The sequence below is a fragment of the Arvicanthis niloticus genome, chromosome 5, assembly GCF_011762505.2.
Source record: "Arvicanthis niloticus isolate mArvNil1 chromosome 5, mArvNil1.pat.X, whole genome shotgun sequence".
Lineage (NCBI taxonomy): Eukaryota > Metazoa > Chordata > Mammalia > Rodentia > Muridae > Arvicanthis > Arvicanthis niloticus.
In genome coordinates, this window is record NC_047662.1 from 28,349,567 (window position 1) to 28,368,152 (window position 18,586).

At 52.4% G+C, this 18,586-nt stretch overlaps 2 protein-coding genes and 1 long non-coding RNA gene across 12 annotated transcripts; 1 reads left to right on the forward strand and 2 right to left on the reverse strand.

The window, feature by feature from the left end:
- The first annotated feature begins 229 nt into the window (after positions 1–229).
- On the forward strand, positions 230–12,979 carry Sh3d21 (SH3 domain containing 21). Of its 9 annotated transcripts, XM_034503664.2 has the most exons (16): positions 234–468; positions 571–728; positions 830–953; positions 1,119–1,237; positions 1,425–1,515; positions 1,665–1,720; positions 1,804–1,849; positions 1,988–2,088; positions 2,187–2,273; positions 3,230–3,272; positions 11,148–11,241; positions 11,328–11,380; positions 11,468–11,562; positions 11,713–12,575; positions 12,653–12,710; positions 12,788–12,979. In XM_034503664.2, exons 1-16 carry the CDS (start codon positions 465–467, stop codon positions 12,857–12,859), a joined length of 2,064 nt encoding a protein of 687 aa, XP_034359555.2. In that variant the 5' UTR covers positions 234–464; the 3' UTR covers positions 12,860–12,979. The 9 variants fall into 9 exon arrangements, with proteins under 9 accessions (XP_076790318.1, XP_076790320.1, XP_076790319.1 ...); XM_076934203.1 differs by having other exon boundaries at positions 230–468; positions 11,468–12,575; XM_076934205.1 differs by having other exon boundaries at positions 230–468; positions 571–647; positions 11,468–12,575.
- Positions 12,980–13,683: 704 nt separating this feature from the next.
- Positions 13,684–15,707, reverse strand: Eva1b (eva-1 homolog B). Of its 2 annotated transcripts, none has more exons than XM_034503666.2 (3): positions 14,908–15,707; positions 14,511–14,606; positions 13,684–14,318 (listed from the first exon to the last, which is right to left on the reverse strand). In XM_034503666.2, exons 2-3 carry the CDS (start codon positions 14,575–14,577, stop codon positions 13,891–13,893), a joined length of 495 nt encoding a protein of 164 aa, XP_034359557.1. In that variant the 5' UTR covers positions 14,578–14,606; positions 14,908–15,707; the 3' UTR covers positions 13,684–13,890. The 2 variants fall into 2 exon arrangements, with proteins under 2 accessions (XP_034359557.1, XP_034359558.1); XM_034503667.2 differs by having other exon boundaries at positions 14,511–14,673; positions 14,908–15,078.
- Positions 15,708–15,787: 80 nt separating this feature from the next.
- Positions 15,788–18,586, reverse strand: LOC143442349 (uncharacterized). The gene is made up of 3 exons (XR_013110453.1): positions 17,816–18,586; positions 17,514–17,651; positions 15,788–16,215 (listed from the first exon to the last, which is right to left on the reverse strand). It is a non-coding gene; the product is annotated as an uncharacterized LOC143442349 (long non-coding RNA).

Consider the following 18,586-nt stretch of genomic DNA (forward strand, 5'->3'; position numbering starts at 1 on the left):
CAGTGGGGTTTTGAAGTTTGGAATATACCCACCATAGCTTTTCAGAGACAGGAGCTAGTATCTCCCATCTGGGGCCGCTTTCCCAGGAATGGCCCCACCCTGGTATGTACCTCTTCCACCTTCCCCTGCAGCTAAGAACTTGCAAGCCAGAAGAGGGTGGGCCAGGAAATGTATAAAACACATGAAGTCTGGCCTAGGTTGGGAGACTTGGCTAAAGTGGTTGTGGTAGAGCTCTTGGGGGAGCTGTTACCCCAGTCCTGGGCTGAGACCCTGGACTCCTCCTCCAAGAATTGGGGCCCAACCTGCTGGGCCAGGCCGCCCACTCCTAGTACCTGGATCCTGACCTATGACTCGAGTCTCCGCCTCATTCACATCCAGTCCACCGCCTGGCGGCCTCGCTCACCTTCTGAGCACCCAATACCCGGCCTGACGTCCGTCAGGCTGTACAGGGAGCCCCAGAAGTCATGGGTATGTGTGTGGGGTTCGGAGTGGGTTCTTTGCACCCCACTTTCCGAAGGGCAGAGTCCAGGGATGTCCCCCAAGCCTTACTTAGCCCGCTTCCGCCCGCAGAGGTCCTGGTCCTGGCCAGATACCGTGCGCAGACGGAGGACGAGCTGAGTCTGGCTCCGGGGGACGTGATCCAGCAGGTGTGCGCGGGGCCCGCTCGGGGCTGGCTGCTTGGGGAGCTGCGGGGCCGCCGTGGTCTCTTCCCCAAGCGCCTGGTGCAGGTGAGGCCTGGTGTGGGATAAGGCCGCGCGGGGGAGCAGGAGCGGCCCTAGCCTCAGCCTCGGGCCTTGTGCTGAGTACTGCCCCCATGTGATTTTCCCAGGAGATTCCCGAGGCCCTGTGGGGCGTCACCGAGACCAGACCGCGCTTTCCGCGCCGCCGTGTTGAGTCGGGCGCTGGACCGGCCGGTGGGGGCTCACTGCCTGCGTGGAGCGTGACGGCTGTGGGTGGGGCACCCGGGCTATTTTGCAGCGCTCTGATTGGCTCGAAGTACAATGCTCCGCTCGAGGGCGGGGCCTGAAGCTACTAAAGGGAATTCTGGGGTCCTCCTCTTCCCCAGTGCTGCAGACGGGGCTCCCTGCTCGAGCTGCTTCCCTGCTTGTCTGGCTTAGGTCACCCCATCAACTCTCGGGACCCCCAAAGATGGTGCAAAGTGAACTTCAACTACAGCCCAGAGCAGGCAGACGAGCTGAAGCTTCAAACTGGGGAGATTTTGGAAGTGATAAAGGAGGTGAGGGGGTCCTAGGGGACTTGGGGGAGATGCTGGAGCTCTTCACACAGAAGAGAGTGAAGTAAGGGTGGGAGCAATGGGAAGGGAGGCGACTGGGGAGGATGTGGTCCTTGGGTAGAACCAAGGATGGACACCTCAGTTACTCTTGGGCAGAACCAGATGCTCCCGCATCCTTCCCCCTCCCCAGATTGAGGACGGCTGGTGGCTGGGAAAGAAGAACGGGCAGTTGGGAGCCTTCCCATCCAACTTTGTGGAATTGCTGGACAGTGGGCCCCCAAGTGAGACCGTGACCCTGTGATCCCCTGGGACCAGACTCAGCAATCTTCAGTGATCTTCCCAGTGACCCTCCTGACCTCGTGACCCCTTTGGCCCTCTCCCTTGACCTAGCTAAATTAGCACCTCCCTAACATCGATTGTTCCTCTGCAGGCCTTGGAAATACAGACATGCCTTCAATCATCCCTAATTCACAGAGGCCGCCTAAGGTAAATTGGGTCATGGTGGACACAGCCAGTGAATTCTTTAAAACGGCTTGAGACTCATCCTCCTCTTTCTCTGCCCCTAACAGCTGAGCAACTTGACCTATGACAGCCCTCCAGACTACCTGCGGACAGGTGAGCATCTCGCCAGAGGCCCTCCCACAGTACCAGGTCTCACTCAGCCTGCCTTGTGGGAGGTGAACCAACTAGGTTGTTGGAGGGAGTCACTGGCTGCTGAGGGAAGGGCTACACAGTAGAATGACCTTCTTTTAGTCTCCTGCCCTGAGACCTGCAGGGTCCTATTTGACTACCAGCCCGAGGCCCCGGATGAGCTTGCGCTGCAGAAGGGGGACCTGGTGAAAGTTCTGAGAAAGGTATGAGAGATTAGGGAGTACAGAAGAGTAAGGAGTGGGACCCAGGCAAGAAGCACCTGAGTGATGCTCACCTCCCCACTGGCTTGTCTCCCAACCAGACAACCGAGGATAAGGGCTGGTGGGAAGGAGAATGCCAAGGCAGAAGAGGAGTTTTTCCAGACAACTTTGTCATCCCACCACCCCCAGTGAGTATGGAGCCAGGTGTGGGGAGGAGAGAGAAAAGGCTATTTTTTTAAAAATCGGGCCAGGCAGTGGTGGCACACGCCTTTAACCCCAGCACTTGGGAGGCAGAGGCAGGCGGATTTCTGAGTTCGAGGCTAGCCTGGTCTACAGAGTGAGTTCCAGGACAGCTAGGGCTACACAGAGAAACCCTGTCTCAAGAGGAAAAAAAAAAAAAAAAAAAAAAAAAAAAAAAAAGGAAACCGTGTATGGTGGTACATGACTTTAGTCCCAGCATTCGGGACACAGAGACAGGCAGATCCCTGAGTTTGAGGTCAGCAAGTTTAGGAGAACCAGAGTTACACAGAGAAACCCTGTCTCAAAAGAATAGGAAAAAGAAAAATCGGGGATCATGGATTTGCTGGATCACTAGATAAAGGGACACAAAACACTCTAAAAACATCTAGGGATGAGGAGATATGGCTCAGGGTTAAAGGGCCTGTTCAGACAGGCACCTAGAACCCCATAGAGAAGGCAAGTGGGCATGGATGGCAGCTCCAGGAAGGTAGAGGGGCAAAACAGACCATATTAGTGAGCTCTGTGTTTGATTGGGAGATTGGCAGAAAGTGGGGCATGGTGGCCTTTGATCCCAGTAGAGGCCTCTGAGTTCAAGGCCAGCCTGGTCTACAGAGAGTACCAGGACAGCCAGGGCTACACAGAGAAGCCATATCATGAAACAAACAAACAAACAAACAAACAAACAAACAAACAAAAAAGAATTAGAAGAGGGATCAAGAAAAATTTCCTATATCAGCCTCCTGCTTACACATGAGTGTACAGATTTTACACACACACACACACACATACACACACACACACACACACTCACCTTGGACCCAGCCGGATAGTCACCCCTAGATGAGACTGGACTTAGAACTGTTGAGACTTGTCCTTGGAGTCTAACATTTCTTTTTTTGTCTAGATCAGGAAGCTGATCCCTCGGAAAATCATATCTCGGGAATCAGGTGGGTGCCCGGGGAGCATGGGGGGAGGGGCTGGTCTATGGGCGATCAAAACACTTGTAGTCCCCCACTGGTCCAGTACACCATAGGACCTTCCTCCCCTGGGAGAGGGAAGGGTCAAGGCCCTTGTAAGAACTGTGTGTATCCTGTGTGAGTCAGATGGTGTTCATATGCTGTATGGCTCTTGGGATAGTGACTTGCAGAGCCTGTCGGTGTTGGTAGTGTTAAGGATCAACCCCAGAGCTTTGTACAAAAAAGGCAAGTGCTCTACCACTGAGCAATACTGCAGCTCTAGATCTAAACTTTGAAGTCCCTAAAGATAAATTCTGGGGTGAAGAGATGGCTAGGTGAGGAAGCTGCTTGCTGTCGTCAGATTATTTAAAGGTAGCTGTAGAAAGACGGAAGGTGGAGAGAAAGAGATTATGCAGGACCACCAGTGGAATATATATATATATATATATATATATATAGTTTTATATGCATTGGTGGTTTTGACTGTATGTATGTCTGTGTAAGGGTGTTGGGTCCCCTGGAACAGGGTTTTCAGACAGTTGTGAGCTGCCATGTAGGTGCTAGGAATTGAACCCAGGTCCTCTGGAAGAGTAGCCAGTGCTCTGAACCACTGAGCCATTTCTCCAGCCCCCAGGCCCATGTTCATCCACAGCAAGGATCTTTGTCGGAGGGGGTAGTCTGGGTCCACTAAAGAGGGGTGTCCTCTGGTCTTGTAGCAGCAGGAGAATCTTAACTTGATCCTCTGCTTTGATGAATCGGGCAATTGCCATCCTGTATTTCTGAAGAGACTTGGAAAATGGTTCTTAGAGAGCCAGAAGCAGACCATTTGGTTACAGGGTGGAACTGAGATTTTCTGGGAACATTGAGGAAAAGAGGGGCTGAAGTGGGAGAGACAGAGTCTCGGAGATAAACTGGGTATGGAATGGATTCAGAGTGACAGGGACTGGTCCCCTCGCCAGGACTGCTGCACCCAAATGAGCCCTGGAAAGTAGCAGGCAGCTTCAGAGCATCAGAGGAAGGGAACAAGAGAAAAATGGCAAGAATTGTATCTGGTCTGAGGTGAAAGGGGGAAAGGTCCCCTTTAGCCAGGGTTCCTGCACAGCTTTTTCAGATGCTGTAATTTTTTGCAGCTGTATTGGGAACAAATGGAGCCGTTACAGAGAGCTCTTTGGAGAGCTCACCTAGAGCATCTTGTTTGGGCATAGGGTTAAAGTCAGTAAGTAAAATCTTTAGAAGACAGGGTAAAAGCACAGGATGAAAATAAGAAGGAAAGAATAAGTCAGGGGGAGGGGAGGAAATCAGAAGCCCACACACAGGAGGAGGCTTGTGGTTGAATTCTTCCCGGTCCCTTTCTCTGGGCTCCATCTTATACCAGTTAGGGTTTGCTGGTGTGGACGCAGCATCCCAGTGGGAGGAGGGAGGGCACAGATGTCAATGCAGCAGCCGGGGAGCTGAAGCTGAGCGGAGTACCCTCGAAGGCTCTTTGCAGAGATGTTGCTCGGTTAACTGGCCCCAAAACAATGTCCAGTCCCCTTTTAGAGGTCACCCAAATGGCATATAGGAGTTTGGGAGTTGCCCTCCGTTACTGGTTCATGGCTGACAGAAGGGTGAGTGGCAGTTAGATTGCCTCACAAGAGGATTCATCCAAGGGGTCGTGGTAAAACTTAACAGCTGGTAAAGATCTAGTACACGGGAGATAACAGCTGGTCACCTTTGCGGGGACATTAAGAGACAAAGTTACATGAGGAAAAATCTTTGGTAGATTTATCTATTTTCATTTTATGTGTATGAATGTTTTACCTCGTGTATGTCTGTGTATCATATGTGTACCTGGTCCCTTTGGTGACCAAAAAGGGCATTGGATCCACTGGAACTGGAGCTACAGATAGCTTAAGACATCATGTGGTCGCTGGGACCCAAACCTAGGTCCTCTCCAAGAACATTATGTGCTTTTAACATCAATACGAACATGAGTTACATGCAAGTGTACAACTGGCTGGACCAGAGCTCTGTGGAGCCCGATAGGGCCACTGTAGTTAGTTGGATGTTTGTTATATCAGACTCCAGGATAGAGAACAAGCGCCTAGAAGCTTTGTAAAAGATGTCCAAGCCTGCATCCAAGGAATAAATCTGAACAGAATATCTACTTGATATTCTTTGCTTCCACATATAATAAACTTTGTTTATTTGTTTCAAATATTAGCAATACAAAGCTGTTGTTAAAACCAAAGTATGTCGAGTAAAATACAGTTCTTGGATAGAAAAAAGTTAATAAGATTTTATCAGTTGGGACAATCATGCTAGTATTTGAAAACATGACTCAATACTTAGTTTTGTTTACACCAAATGTATGTCTGTGTGTGTGCCACATGCATGCAGTGTCCACAGAGGCCATAGCGGGGCAGCAGATCCCCTGCTACTGGAGTTACAGATGGTTGTGAACCACTATGTGGGTGCCAGAAACTGTACCTGGTCCTCCGGAGGGACAGCCAGTGCTCTTAACCACTGTACTAGCTCTCCAGCCCTGCGTGTTCAGTGTTGCACCTGATCGTAGCCAGAAAACAGATGTGATAGTAATGTTCAACTTTTTCTTTCTTCTGGAGACAGGGTTTCTTTATGTAGCCTTGGCTGTCCTGGAACTCAATTTGTAGACCAGGCCGGCCTCGAACTCACAGAGATCCAAACCTCTGCCTCCCAAGTGCTGGAATTAAAGGTGTGTACCATTACCACCTGGCTAAGAGGGTCTTTGCACACGCCCAGCAAGTGCTCGGACAATGAACTACATCCCCTAGTCTTTGAGACGGGGTCTCACATTGGCCAAGCTAGCCTTGAACTCAAGGTCCTCCTGCCTGCCTGCAGCAGTGCATGAAGATCTTGGGTTCTCCACAGTCACCCCATACTTGTTAATGTCTTCATTAGAACCGTCCAGGCAGATAGGAGGGTATCTTGTGGTTTTGCTTTGTGGTCATTTGGAGCTTAAGTTGTCAGGAAGCTTTTTCTGTGTTTACTGGCTCTGTGGACACTTTCCAGTTGGGCTGTGTTCTTTCCTACTGAGTTACAGGAGTTCTTTATGTTCTAGATGACAGGCTAGCTGGAGCTATAGCCATGTGATGGAGCCCTTGCCTGGCAAGCAGGAGGCAGGCCTTAGCTTCAACCCCCAGTACACCAAAGATGGTGATGGTGATGATGATGGTGATGATGTTGATGATGTGGTGGTGGTGATGGTGATAAATACGTCTATTTTGTAAAACTTTTTCTTATCCAGTGAGATGTCTTTTCTTCTTATTGCCATTCTTTTTCTGAGACAAGGTCTCACTATGAAGCCCTAGCTGTCCTGGAACTTGCTCTGTAGACCAGGCTAGCCTCTTCCTCCCAGAGTACTAGGATTAAAGGCATGTGGCATGCTCCATCACCACCCAGCTTCTTCTTCTTTTTTAATGTATGTATTGTGTCTGCCTGTATGTCTATGCAGCACATGCATGTAGTGCCTCTGGAGGCCACAAGAGGGCGTCAGATCCCCTGGAACTGGAGTTACAGGTGATTGTGAGCCACCATATAGATGCTGGGAATTGAAGCCTTGACCTCTGGCAGAGCAGCGGGTGCGACCGAGCCATCTCTCCAGTCCCCAGTCATCCTTTGTTAAAGTTGTCCTTCGATGTTTTGTGTTTCAGTGAAGTGTACCATTTAGCTACTCTTGGGTTGGCTGTGTTTGGGGTGTCACATGAGGGAGCTGCCTTTGCTGCTGGGAAGTTGCTGTTTCTCCCGGCCACCACACCCACACCCCACCCCAACCCCGCACTGCCTATCCATTCTGTGGACCAAGCCAGGGGAAGGGATGAACCCAGAGGGAGGAACAATATCAAGCACAGACTCTTACCTCTTACCGATGCCCTGGATGGTGTCTGGAACACATATGTTCATCTTGTCTTTTCCTCTTAGCTGCCTTTCTGGGAGAGGACTTAGGCACTACTTCACTGAGAATTGGTTGGAGTGTCTTGTCTGCCGTCCCCTCCTAACCTCCCACCCCTACCCACCCACCAGCCTTCCTGCTTCTTGACTTCTCATTTAGTTATTTTCTCTCTAGTTTCTAGTTGTGTTTACTCTGCCGTTTAACGTGTATGTGTGTGCGTAAATCTGTCTATACACATGCAGGTCATGGGCTTGCACTGTGTATTTTTCCAGAAATGCTGTCTTCTGTAGTCAGGTTTTTTGTTTGCTTTGCTTCGATGACTCTTCCTGACAACCCCTTTGTTGCTTGTACATCCTTTACCTGATGATTTCAGTGTGTGTGTTGAGCTGGGCCTGCTGACTCTGCTCATGGCGGGCTGCCTTTGTGTGTGTTGCCTTCCTTTATGAGTTTATGACTTGATCTTAGCTGTGGGTGCCTTGTAGGCCCTAGGAAAGAAAGACTTCCAGTAGGATTTGATTTTGTTTCTGCCAGCAGCCAGAGGACACTAACCCCTCCCCTCTCCACCCCCCACCCCCACCCTCCGCCCTCCTACCTACCTGGCTATCCCAAGGAAAGGTGACACAGGGTGACTGAGCTTCCAACCTGTGGTTAAGCTCAAGGAGCAGAGCCTGGGTCCCTGCTTCACATCACTGTCCCCAAGCCCAAGGAGCCAGAGCAGACTTACCTACTTGTGCTGGGTCTTGATTGTTAACTGACATAGAAAGACCCAGTACATTATGGGTGATGCTGTTCCTCGGCAAGGGAGCCCAGAACAGCATAAGACGATAGAGCTGGCGTCACAGCAAGGAAGGATCTGTGTGTTTATTTTCTCTCTGCTTTTGTCTGCGGATTTGACGTTTCCTGCTTTAACTTCCTTGCAGTAATAAACTGTAACTTGGAATGGGAAGCTGAACCAGCCCTCCCCCACCCCACTCCCGGGGTTTGTGTTCTTTATCAAGGCATATGTCACAGCGACAGAAACGAAAGTAGGATGTCACTTTCTGGCCTCCGTTCTCTATTTGTGGACTTTTTTATTTTTCATGACAGGGTCTTGATACAGCCCTGGCTGTCCTGGAACTCCCTTTTGTAGACCAGGGTGGCCTCGGCCTCAGAGATCCACCTGCCTCTGCCTCCCCAGTGCTAGGATTAAAGGCGTGCGCCCAACTCTATCTGTGCATGTCTACTGTCTCTTTTTTAATTGCTTAAATTATTTTATGTGTACAGATGTTTTCTTTGCATGTATATCTTTGTACCATGTTTGTGTCTGGTACGTGAGCCCAGAAGAGGGTGTTGGATCCCTCAGAAGTGGAATTACAGTGTGGGCTGTTGTGTGGGTATTAGGAATCAAACCCAGATCCTCTGGAAGAGCAGCCAGTGCTCCTAACTCCTGAGCCTTATCTCCAGAGTCTTTCCTAGCCTCTTTTAAATCCTGTAGTGTTGGGAAACCATCCTAAGGAGTATATGATTGCTGTCTAGTGGGCGGACTCTACAGAGCCTTTAGCCAAACAATAAGCAGCAGAATTCAGGGGTAACTCTATTGAGTTCTGTGCCAGGCAACTGGGTCCACAGGCCTCAACACAGTCCTACAAGGCACGTACTGTTACCATGTCTCGGAGACAAGGACGCCATGATACAGGGTTCACCTGCCCAGGTTCTTACACCATTAGCAAGAAACGAAGCTGTCAATCAGAGCCTGGACTTACTAGAGCATGCTGTCAAAGGACTTATGTCAGTGTGTGGGCATGTATTGGAATGACTTTGTCTGCTGATGTGGACGCCACTGAGTGCGTGGCTGCCTTCAGAGTTCTCTCCAATATCATTGTCACCTTTATGTGGGCTGCTATGACCATTGTGTCTGGGATTTTTTTGAATACTTATTTTGAGCCAAGGTGTTACAACATACCCAGGCTGGCCTTAAATTCCCAACATTCTAACTACCTCTACCTCCAGGGACTGGGATTACTGGCATGCGCTATGGCATCCAGATTACCTCATTTAAGATTATATACTGGAGGGATGGTAAAGTGGCTTTCCAAGCTTCACAACCTTGCCTTTGATCCCTGGTACTCACATGGCAGGAGAGAAACGACTTCCCCAAGTTGTCCTCTGCCCTATACACCAAGCAAATAAATTCCCACGTATGCACATCAGCATACACATGGATATTTAATACGTTACTTTAAAATTAAAAATTGCTGGGTGGTCGTGTATACTTTTAATCCCAGCATTCAGGAGGCAGAGGCAGGTGGATCTCAGAGTTGAGACCAGCATTGTTTACACAGAGAGAACTTGTGGTAATGCATGCTTTTGATCCCAGCACTCAGGAGGCAGAGGCAGGTGGATGGATCTCTTGTGAGTTTGAGGGCCAGCCTGATCTACAGAGTGAGTTCCAGGATAGCCAGGGCTACACAGAGAAAAAAAAAAAAAAAACAAAAAAAAAAAAAACGGTCTACTGTTGTCGGCTGTGGTGGCTACGCCTGTATTTGCATCTACTCTGTAGGATCAGGAAGGTCACCTGAGCCTGACCTGGCACACACGTGTATGTATGTATGTATGTATGTATGTATGTATGTATGTATATGTGAGTGTGGTATACACACCTTTTATCCCAGCACTTGGGAAGCACAGGGAAGTGGATCTCTGTGACTTTGTCAGCCTCATCTACAAAGTGAGTTATAAGACAGCCAAGGCTATGTAGAGGGACCCTGTGGGGGGGGGGGTAGGAAGCTAAAAACCAACCACTCCTATACACATATGCGTGTGCACACGCGCGCGCACACACACACACACACACACACGCACACGCACATTTTCTTAGTGTGTTCTGGTACCCAGAGGCCTTGGATCACCCTGGAGCTAGAGTTTTGGTGGTTATGAGATGCCCTTTCCCTCATGGGTGCTGGGAACTGAACTTGAGTCCTCTGCAAGAGCAATCCATGGAGCTCATGTCTAACCCACTGTGCTTAGCTGCCATGCGGGTGCTGAGAACTGAACCCGGGTCCCCTAACATTGTGATGCCCTTAGCCCCTGCGCCATCTCTCTAGCCCTCATGCTGAATTTTTTTAGAAGTACAATGTAAGGACTGAGAAAACTGAGTCAAAGTTCTTCATTGTTTTACGTTTGCCATGTGGGACCTGAGAACAATACAACTGGGGAAGGCTTGGGGGCCGGGGCTGGGAGGCTGGCACCTGCATCTGGATGCCATGCCCGTAGCTGCTGGTGGCTCTCCAGGAGAAGCTTGGTTTTTTAGACTGAGTCTCTGTCATCTAGTCATCCTTTGAAATGACTAGTGAGGGGTCAGCTGGACATGCCTGAGGTGTCAGTGGTGACAGTGGCGGAGGCTGGGCATCCTTGGTTTACGGATGATGATAAAACTGCTTAAGACTGGGTGAGATCATTTAAAAGACATGAGACAGCAACAGAGGCTGAAGTGAGCTCAGAAAGGGGGAAATTAAGGCTGGGTGCAGTGCTGCATCTCTCTGCTCCCAGCACTGGGGAGGCAGAAGCAGGAGGATCTCTCTGTATTTTGAGGCCACCCTGGTCTACAGAGTGAGTTCCAGGACAGCAGAGCTACATTGTGAGATCTTGTCTTGGGGGCAAAAAGCTATGTTGCAGATGTGGGGGGATTGCTGGTCCATAAAGAAATAAGGACTGAACCATAGAACTCTTTATGGATACCAAGCTGGGAACAGGTCTTCAATCACTGAATCAAAGCTGTCAGCGGAGTGTGCTCCCCTCACCCCACCCCCACACACAGTCCCTCCTGCTGCCTGCTGTGTTTGGATGGGGTGCTCCAGAGTTCCCTAAGGGTGAAAGTGAGGTAGAAGGCATCACCTGTTGAGTCTTCTGTGCACAGCACAAGACACACAGAGCCAAGGACTCGGGCAGATAGACACTACTCATCTTTCTTTTCCAAGCTCCTATTAAGGAAACAAAAAAACTGATGCCTAAATCATCTCTACCGACTGTAAAGAAGCCGACAGCAACGACCTCTGCACCTGGCAGAGCCAAGTAAGGAGGACAGACAGGGTGTTGTGGCTGGAGGAGGTACAGAGGAGAGAGTCCTGTCTGCCTCACATGTTGCTCATGTGTTCCAGGACACCTTCAACACCCACTGGAGACAGCCAGAAACGCCCCTCCCGCAACTCTGGTAAGGGCTTCCTTCCTACAGTGGAAGATGGGGTGGTTGTGTTAAGGGGTAGAGATGAGCATGGCCCCTGAAGCTCTACTCTCATAGGCTTCAATGGTAGCTGCCTCAATGGGGGACCCAGGCAGCCTGGGAGAAAGGGATCCAGAACCCAGGCTTCCCAACAGCACTCTGCATCCAGTCAGGTGAGGGGCCAGACATGTGGGAGAGGGCATTACTGGGAGGAGACGATTCCCACAGGCGTGTCATGGAGGGGTGAAAGACCCCAAGGGAACAAGGAAGCTCCTCTAAGATGCCCGGCTTCCAACCGTGACCACATCTCACTATTACCACAGGAGGATGAACAGAAAAGCCCAGGAAAGGGTCCCTCCAGGAATAAAACCCCCACTCCAGAGAAGACTCGGCTTCCAGATAAAGCCCTTGACCCAGAGAAGATCCGGGCTCCTGACAAAGTCTCCACTCCAAAGAACGCTGTTCCAGAGAAAGCCCCAGATTCTGACAGAATTCCCACTCCAGAGAATTCCACTCTGGACAAGACTGCCACTCCAGAGAGCACCCTTTCTGGGGATGAGCCAGCTAAGGATGACGCCCTTGACCTGAAGATGGCCCTTCATGAGGACAGTGCCCCTGTATTAGTGAAGATCTTGACCCCAGAGCACATAATTTTTAAAGAGGAGCCTTCTGGAGACGACACTCAATGCCAGCACTTGTCTCTGGAAGAAACCACACAGAGGTCTGAGTCTCCTGCATCTTCAAATGACATCCAGGTGCCAGGAGAGTACTCCCCACAGCCTAACTCCTCAGAGGGGTCCTGCTGTCATGTGAAACAGGTGAATGGCTCCCCAGCCCAGTCCAAGGCTGAGGTTCCATCTGCCATGGAGGAAGCCAATGTTTTAGAGGAGCCACTAGCCAAAGATGAGACAACCCTACACAAGGCACCCCCCAAAACGCTGCCTTCTGAAGGGGCAGGTCCCCAAAAGCAGGTGCTTCCTCCTAAAGAGTCAATCCCTACTCCCCAAGTGCCACATACTATCACTATCGAGCAGATTCCAGACCCTGAAGAAGCTCCCACACTTCATCCCTTGGCCCTACTAACCTCTCTCAAAAACCAGAACTACAGCGTGGATGTGTTAGAGTCGTTAAAGGAAGAGGTGGGGTCGCTAAGGAGCAGGCTGGAGCTTCTGGAGTTGAAGCTGGAGTAAGTGGGCAGTAATGTGGGGGTCGGGTGGGAAGAGGAAGGGTCCAGCGTTTTCACCTGAACCCTGGTATACACAGACAGAAGATGGGGGACGTCTGGGAGGAGCTGAAGACTGAGAAGCTCCAGTCGCCGGAGGTGGGTGAAATAGGGACACAGGAGGAAGGAGGGAAGTAGTTGGTAGCTCTGGTCCATGATAACCCTCTCCCAACTAGGTTCAGATGACGCAGAGGGACCAGAAATCCTTCAAACACGCACAGACACAGACGGAAACACAGACGAAATGAGAGCAGGTTCAGGCCGAACCTCAACCCAACCTGGAGGGACATCTATCCTGCTTGGGCCACCCCGGTCCTTGCACACAACTTTTAAGAACTCCATGGAAATAAAAAAACGCTGAACTCTCAGACCAGCCTGGTCCTTGTGGGGCGGGGCCAGCCAGCACACCGCCTTCTGCATTCCTGGCGGTCTCTCTTGGGCACATCTGGCCAACATGTGGCTCCCATTACCATTCTCAAGGCCTGTGCAAGTCTATTTTTATCCACCGGATGGTTGGGGGCAGGGGTAGTCTCCTTCAGACGCCAGCCCTACGCTAGAGGCAGGGTGGAGGGGCCTGGAGTCTGGGCTGGATTCAGGAACCCAGCTGTGTGCTAGAGGGGTGGAGCCAGCCTTCCCTGGGCCCAGCTCCTCCCAATTAGCCTCTACCCAAAGGGACTCCGTCTCTACTCACATGTAATCATTTTTGGCCTAGAAGCATCTGCTCAGTCACTAAGTCTAGTAGAGTTTGCACCAAGGTTGGAGCCTTAGGCCTCCCTGTGATGGCAATGATGATATCCCAGGGCAGGTAGGTCATAGGGCAGGGGACTAGGTGACATTTGTCCAAATGCCGACTAGTATGGACCCTATTTGTGAGGAATGCTCATAATATGTATCTGTCCTGTGTGCGAGAGGCGTGTCTCGGTCTGTTTCTTTGATCTGTGAAGTGAGCACAAGCATGCACTGGGTGGACCCCCAGAGGGGATGCAACCCGCAGAAGGAATGAGTTACTCTCCCCTGCACGGCTGGAGCCTGGGGGCCTGCTGAATGCAGTAGTAACCAGTGAGAGACTGAGTAGCTGCGACTACCTTTCATTGGTCATTATTATCAGGAGAAGGTGGAAGCTGGCATTTTTTTCCCACCCACACCTGCCCTATGAAGAGTGCTTAGCAGGCGGCGATCCAACGCCCAATAGCACCAAGAGAGTTGGGGCAGAGGCAGTTTGAAGGCCCTGAGGCAGTCCCTTATCCAGTACTCTGGCCCCACGCTGTGGGGTTGGATGTCAGTAATAGTGCATTCGTCCCAGCGTGGCCGAGGCTCCAGGTCCCAGTGTGCCGCTGCCCAGCAGGTCTGGCTGCCCAGTGCGCCAGATCTCCCGCAGGATTCGTTCGCGCTCCTCCAACCGCTGTGCCCGCTCTAGCTCCTCTGCTGACGTGAAGACATTGACGTTAAGGGGTCCGTCGGGTTCTGTGGACAGCTCCTGGCCCTGCAGCGTGTCATCGGGACCCAGCCTCGTCATGGTGTCCTCATCCTCATCGTCGTCTTCGTCTTCCGGCTCTAGGGTGCTGCTACGAGGGTCCCGGTGCGGAGCAGGGGTCCGGGGCCGCGAGCGAGGCGCGCAGGAGATGCTGATGACCAGCAGGCATAGGGTCAGCAGCAGGCCGAAGCAGACGCCAAGCACGAAGTAGAGGCCGAAGCTCTCGGGGTTAGCTAGGGAGCAGGAGGCGGAAGTCACAGGGGGCCCTGACAGGCTGGAGTCGTCCCATCTGGGAGAGATCAAGGGTCTAGCTAGGCTTGGGGCAAGGAACGGAAGGGTAGCAAGGACTGAGGGTGAGCATCAGGGAGTGGAGGGCTGCCTGGGTTATGATAGACGGGCTCCGTGTCCCCAGGCCAGGCCCTCACCTCGGATGTGCGCATAGGCTGCCAGGCTGTTGCTAAGTAGCTCCATGTCCCTTCTGGGGGCATCCATTGCTGCTGGGGCGCACCTCGCCTGTCAGCCTGCGAGGTCACCCAGGTCAGGTCCTCCAGGGCCCAAGGCGCTCGCTCCTCGCGTAGCTCCTCCACCCTGGGGGGAGCGGTTCGCCTCACTGGATCGCAGATCTGGACTCTGCTAGTTCTTGTTCCCCCGCAGACGCTCCTCCATCCCCAGGAGCCGCGGAGAGACCGCGCACGCTCCGCCCCCTCGTGGGGTCCCCAGGCGAGGCCCAGAGCACGGAAGGGCGAGGCAGTGCCTCGGGGCTCCCTTTCCACCTCCCTCCTGCGCCCCTCCACCCGCGGGGCCTCGGCCCGGCTCGCTCACCCGTCAGCGTCCCGCAGCCTGGCCCCGGCAGTGGCGTCTCCGCGGTGGCCGCATACACCCGAGCCGGGCCGCCCCGTCCGCCTTACCAGGTTCGCACGGCGGTGCGGCCGGACACCGCGACCGACCAGCCTGCGGAAAGTTTCCTCCGAGGAAAGAGGAGGGACGGGGCGGGGCGGGGCGGAGAGGCGGGAGGAAGAGCGCCTGGAGGAAGGGGAGAGGGGGCGGCCCCTGCTCCCCTACAGGAAGCCGCTGGGGAGGCCGCCTCACAGGGGCCGCCCCCGCCAGTACTAACATCAACATGATTTGTTACTAAACATCCCTAAGGCCTGGGGCTCCTGGCGGGAGGTTACCTCCCCTCACTCTCCCAGTAGAGGTTCCTTCATTTAAACCTGCCAACCGTGGTATGTGGCTACCATGAAATCTCCAATTTGCAAATGAAGTAGAGCTCGAAGATCTTTGCCACAGGGTCAGGATTTGAACCCACAACTCTCTGGCTCTAGCGCGCAGGCTCCGGACTACTTTCCTGTGCCTGGCTCCTCCCATAATGGGGCGGGTCCAAACCCGTTCATCCCTCCAGCCCTCCCTAGACTCAGTGGAGGCAGCCGGTACCCTCGCGTCCTTACTGGTTTCCTCGGAGAAAGGATCTCTTCAGCCCCTCCTCCCAATGCCCTGGCTGAGTGTGTCCAGCTGCTGTGGTCACCCAAGGTTAATGATTGCTGGAGTCGGCGGTGAGCCAGGTCCCAGCATATTGCAGACCCCAGCGGGGACCTGTGCTCTAGAGAACATCCTAGCTGCTTTGCCCGCAGGACCTGACCAGAGTCACACATGTGCGTCACCTGGGCTCAAGGCTGGGACAGAAGCGCACTGGGGGGGGGGGGGGCGGGGGGACGGGAATCTGCAGCTGGGCTCTTCTTTCTGCCTAGTCTCTTGGCCAACCCCCTTTCCCTCCCTACGCTGGAGCTGGGGTGAGGGGGAGGCCTTCTTGGCGGGAATCTTAGGAAGGAGGAGGGAAAAGAATGGCGAGAGGAAATTGCAAGCATAGCTGTAGGCGCTGCCTGAAGGCCATTAACCCCTTCCCTGTCCAAGCTGCAGACCCCGACTCCCCCAATCCAGCCTGGGTTCACGTAGGGGTCAAGAGGAGATGGGAGAAAGGACCAGGCTGGCTCAAACCTGGGTATATTTGTGACTGTTTAGTCTGCTTTGTGAGCATATGTTGGCCCACGTGTACTTACCTGTTTGCATATAACGCTGCGTCAGCATTTCAGTGTTGGATGAGTACAGCCCCCAGCCAGTAGATGCCTGGCCCTCCTAAAAATGGAATTGCAGAGGTCAGGTTACAAGCCCTCAAGAGGCAGGCATCTTCAAGGGGCTGTGAGGTGCCATGAAGGTGTTGGAATGGATCAATGTGACGGGGAACATCTTGGGTAGCTCTCCTAGGGACACCCCAGGTAAGAGCTGAGTCCTAAGGAGAGGGCAGACATGCCGAGGACTCGGGGAACAGAGCGTTCCTAAGGCAGGATCAAGGGGTAGGAGCATGCGTGGAGTTCCTGGCTTGCAGAGACCTGAGCTAGCATGGAAGGTTTGAGGGGAAAGTAATTGGTTGGAGACCACACAGCTTTTGCAGATCACTAAGGAGCTTGGATTTAATTGGAAGTGAATTGATAAACCCCGGGAGGCTTAAGTAAGAGAGTGTCATTACCCACTCCACACGTTGGAAAGACTCCTGAAGTGGCTCAAGATAGGCTTGGTCACAGTAGGGTAAGAATGGAAGCAGAGAGAGCAGGGAACAGTATTGCAGACAGTCAGGAAAGTAGTGGTCTGGAGTGGTGGCGGTGGTGGAGGAGGAAGAGGAAGAAGAGGAGGGCGGCAGCACTGGTGGCCTGAAGGGAGTTTCTGTGTGGCAGCCGTTTTGAGTGAGGATGAATTTAGCCTTGATCTTGGGCCTGTGCAACTGAGGGAAGTCTTCGGGGTAGCGCCTGGCCCCCACCCCGGGTGAGAGGACAGGGAGTGAGAGGTTTTTAGATTCGTGAGATTCAGGTTCATGATATCCACTAGATACCTGGGTGTGGACGTTAGCGAGAGGCCGGTGGAGCCCCAGCCTGTCATTTCCAGGCAGGAAAGACAAGATGAGGTTAGCTGCCTGGAAACTGGTGGGTCACCCAGTTCCAGAGAACAGGGAGGAAAGAGTCTGTCTAAAGACTCAGCAGCCCTGAACACTGACAGTGGGGGGGGGGGGGTCTCCTGGAAGAGGAACCCTCAACAGCAGACCAGGAAGCTAGAAGGAAAACCAGGCAGGAGCAAGGATGTGACCCTTTGGGTTAAAGCAGGCTGAGAGGTAAAGACAGGACTAGAATCGATACCCAAGCGGGGTCAACATTTCATTTCAGTGATGCCTGTGGATGGCCTTGGCCCAGCCCTGTTTCTCCAAGTCATGTGAGTGACTGGTACATACACAACAACTAGTGACTTGAACACTTACAGAATAACCAGTACCGGGAATGTGTTGACGAACGTGGCCTGCTAACCACTTTAAATATTAGTGTGTGCTGCAGCTTAGCTTGTACGACTGTATGTAGTGAAACTACCTTCCTTTGTGTGGCACATACCTGTTCTCTGTGATGGTTCACGTGAATATGGTGTGAGGTTTGAGATGGGTTTCCGCAAAGCAGTCTGCAGCACCGTGCCTAACAGATCTCTGTGTCCACATCTGGATTAGATGTGACTCGTCCTCGGGGAAACAGAGGCTGAAACAAAGGGAGCTCTGAGATGTCAGTGGACTCTGCAGATGGATGCACGCTGCTGAAGTGCTACCTTCTTCAGCCGGGTGCTTGTGATTAAGCATGAGAAGTGACTTTGTGGCCCTGAGGACTCAGAAGCAGAGAGCTATTCAAAGTACTGGAGAAGGTACCTAAAGCCTTCGGCTGAGATGGCTGTCCACAGTGGCCGGCTGCCTGCCCCTGTCAGCCATAGTTCTGTCCAGCCTCTTATTTCTCGCTGGTGGCTGGAATCTCATCCATCAATCTGTCCGTCCACCCACAGATCTCTGCTTGTTTGACCAGGGCTCCTCTTCTACTTGTCCAGCCACTGGTCCTTTGGTTGGCCCATCTGCTCTCCTATCTGTGATATCTGTGAGATCAGCGATTGGTAGACTTGGAAAGGCCCAGAGAGGAAACAGGAAAGGCAGGTCTTGGCAGGTCACAGAAGGGGGCGGGGGCTATGGGGGATGTTGGGTTTGAGAGATCCAAACTGGAAGAGGCCTCAGGGCCCTGGCTTAGCCAGTAGGGAAAAGGGGACTCACTCAGGGCCTCCTCTGGCTTATCGAGTCTCTCAGTGTTCCCATGACCCCAGCACTATTCCACTGGCTAGGAAAGGGATCCCGGGTTAATTTTGCTCGGGGACGTATAGTTGTAACAGATATGAACTGCCCTCCGTTCCTGGCATTCCCTGCGTAGTTTGTAATGTGGTTCCCATTTGACAGAGGGGGATGAGGCTCAGATATGTTGCTTGTAGGCTCACATAGGTAGAAGTAGTAGGGCCCGGATTTGAACTTGTGTAGAGACAGAGTCCCATAGAGGAGTTTGTCATGGAAAACACTCAGCTGCCTTTCTTGGTATGCCCTACTGTGCTCGCTGTGCGTGCTCTGGAAATGAATTAGTACCAACTTTCACATCTAAGTAAA

Coding starts and splice junctions, on each gene's coding strand:
- Sh3d21 (XM_076934203.1), top strand. Junction 1,238..1,424: donor TTTTGGAAGTGATAAAGGAG/GTGAGGGGGTCC, acceptor CCCCCTCCCCAG/ATTGAGGACGGCTGGTGGCT. Junction 1,516..1,664: donor GCTGGACAGTGGGCCCCCAA/GTGAGACCGTGA, acceptor GTTCCTCTGCAG/GCCTTGGAAATACAGACATG.
- Eva1b (XM_034503666.2), bottom strand. CDS start 14,577: ATGGATGCCCCCAGAAGGGACATGGAGCTACTTAGCAACAGCCTGGCA. Junction 14,319..14,510: donor AGCCTATGCGCACATCCGAG/GTGAGGGCCTGG, acceptor CCTGCTCCCTAG/CTAACCCCGAGAGCTTCGGC.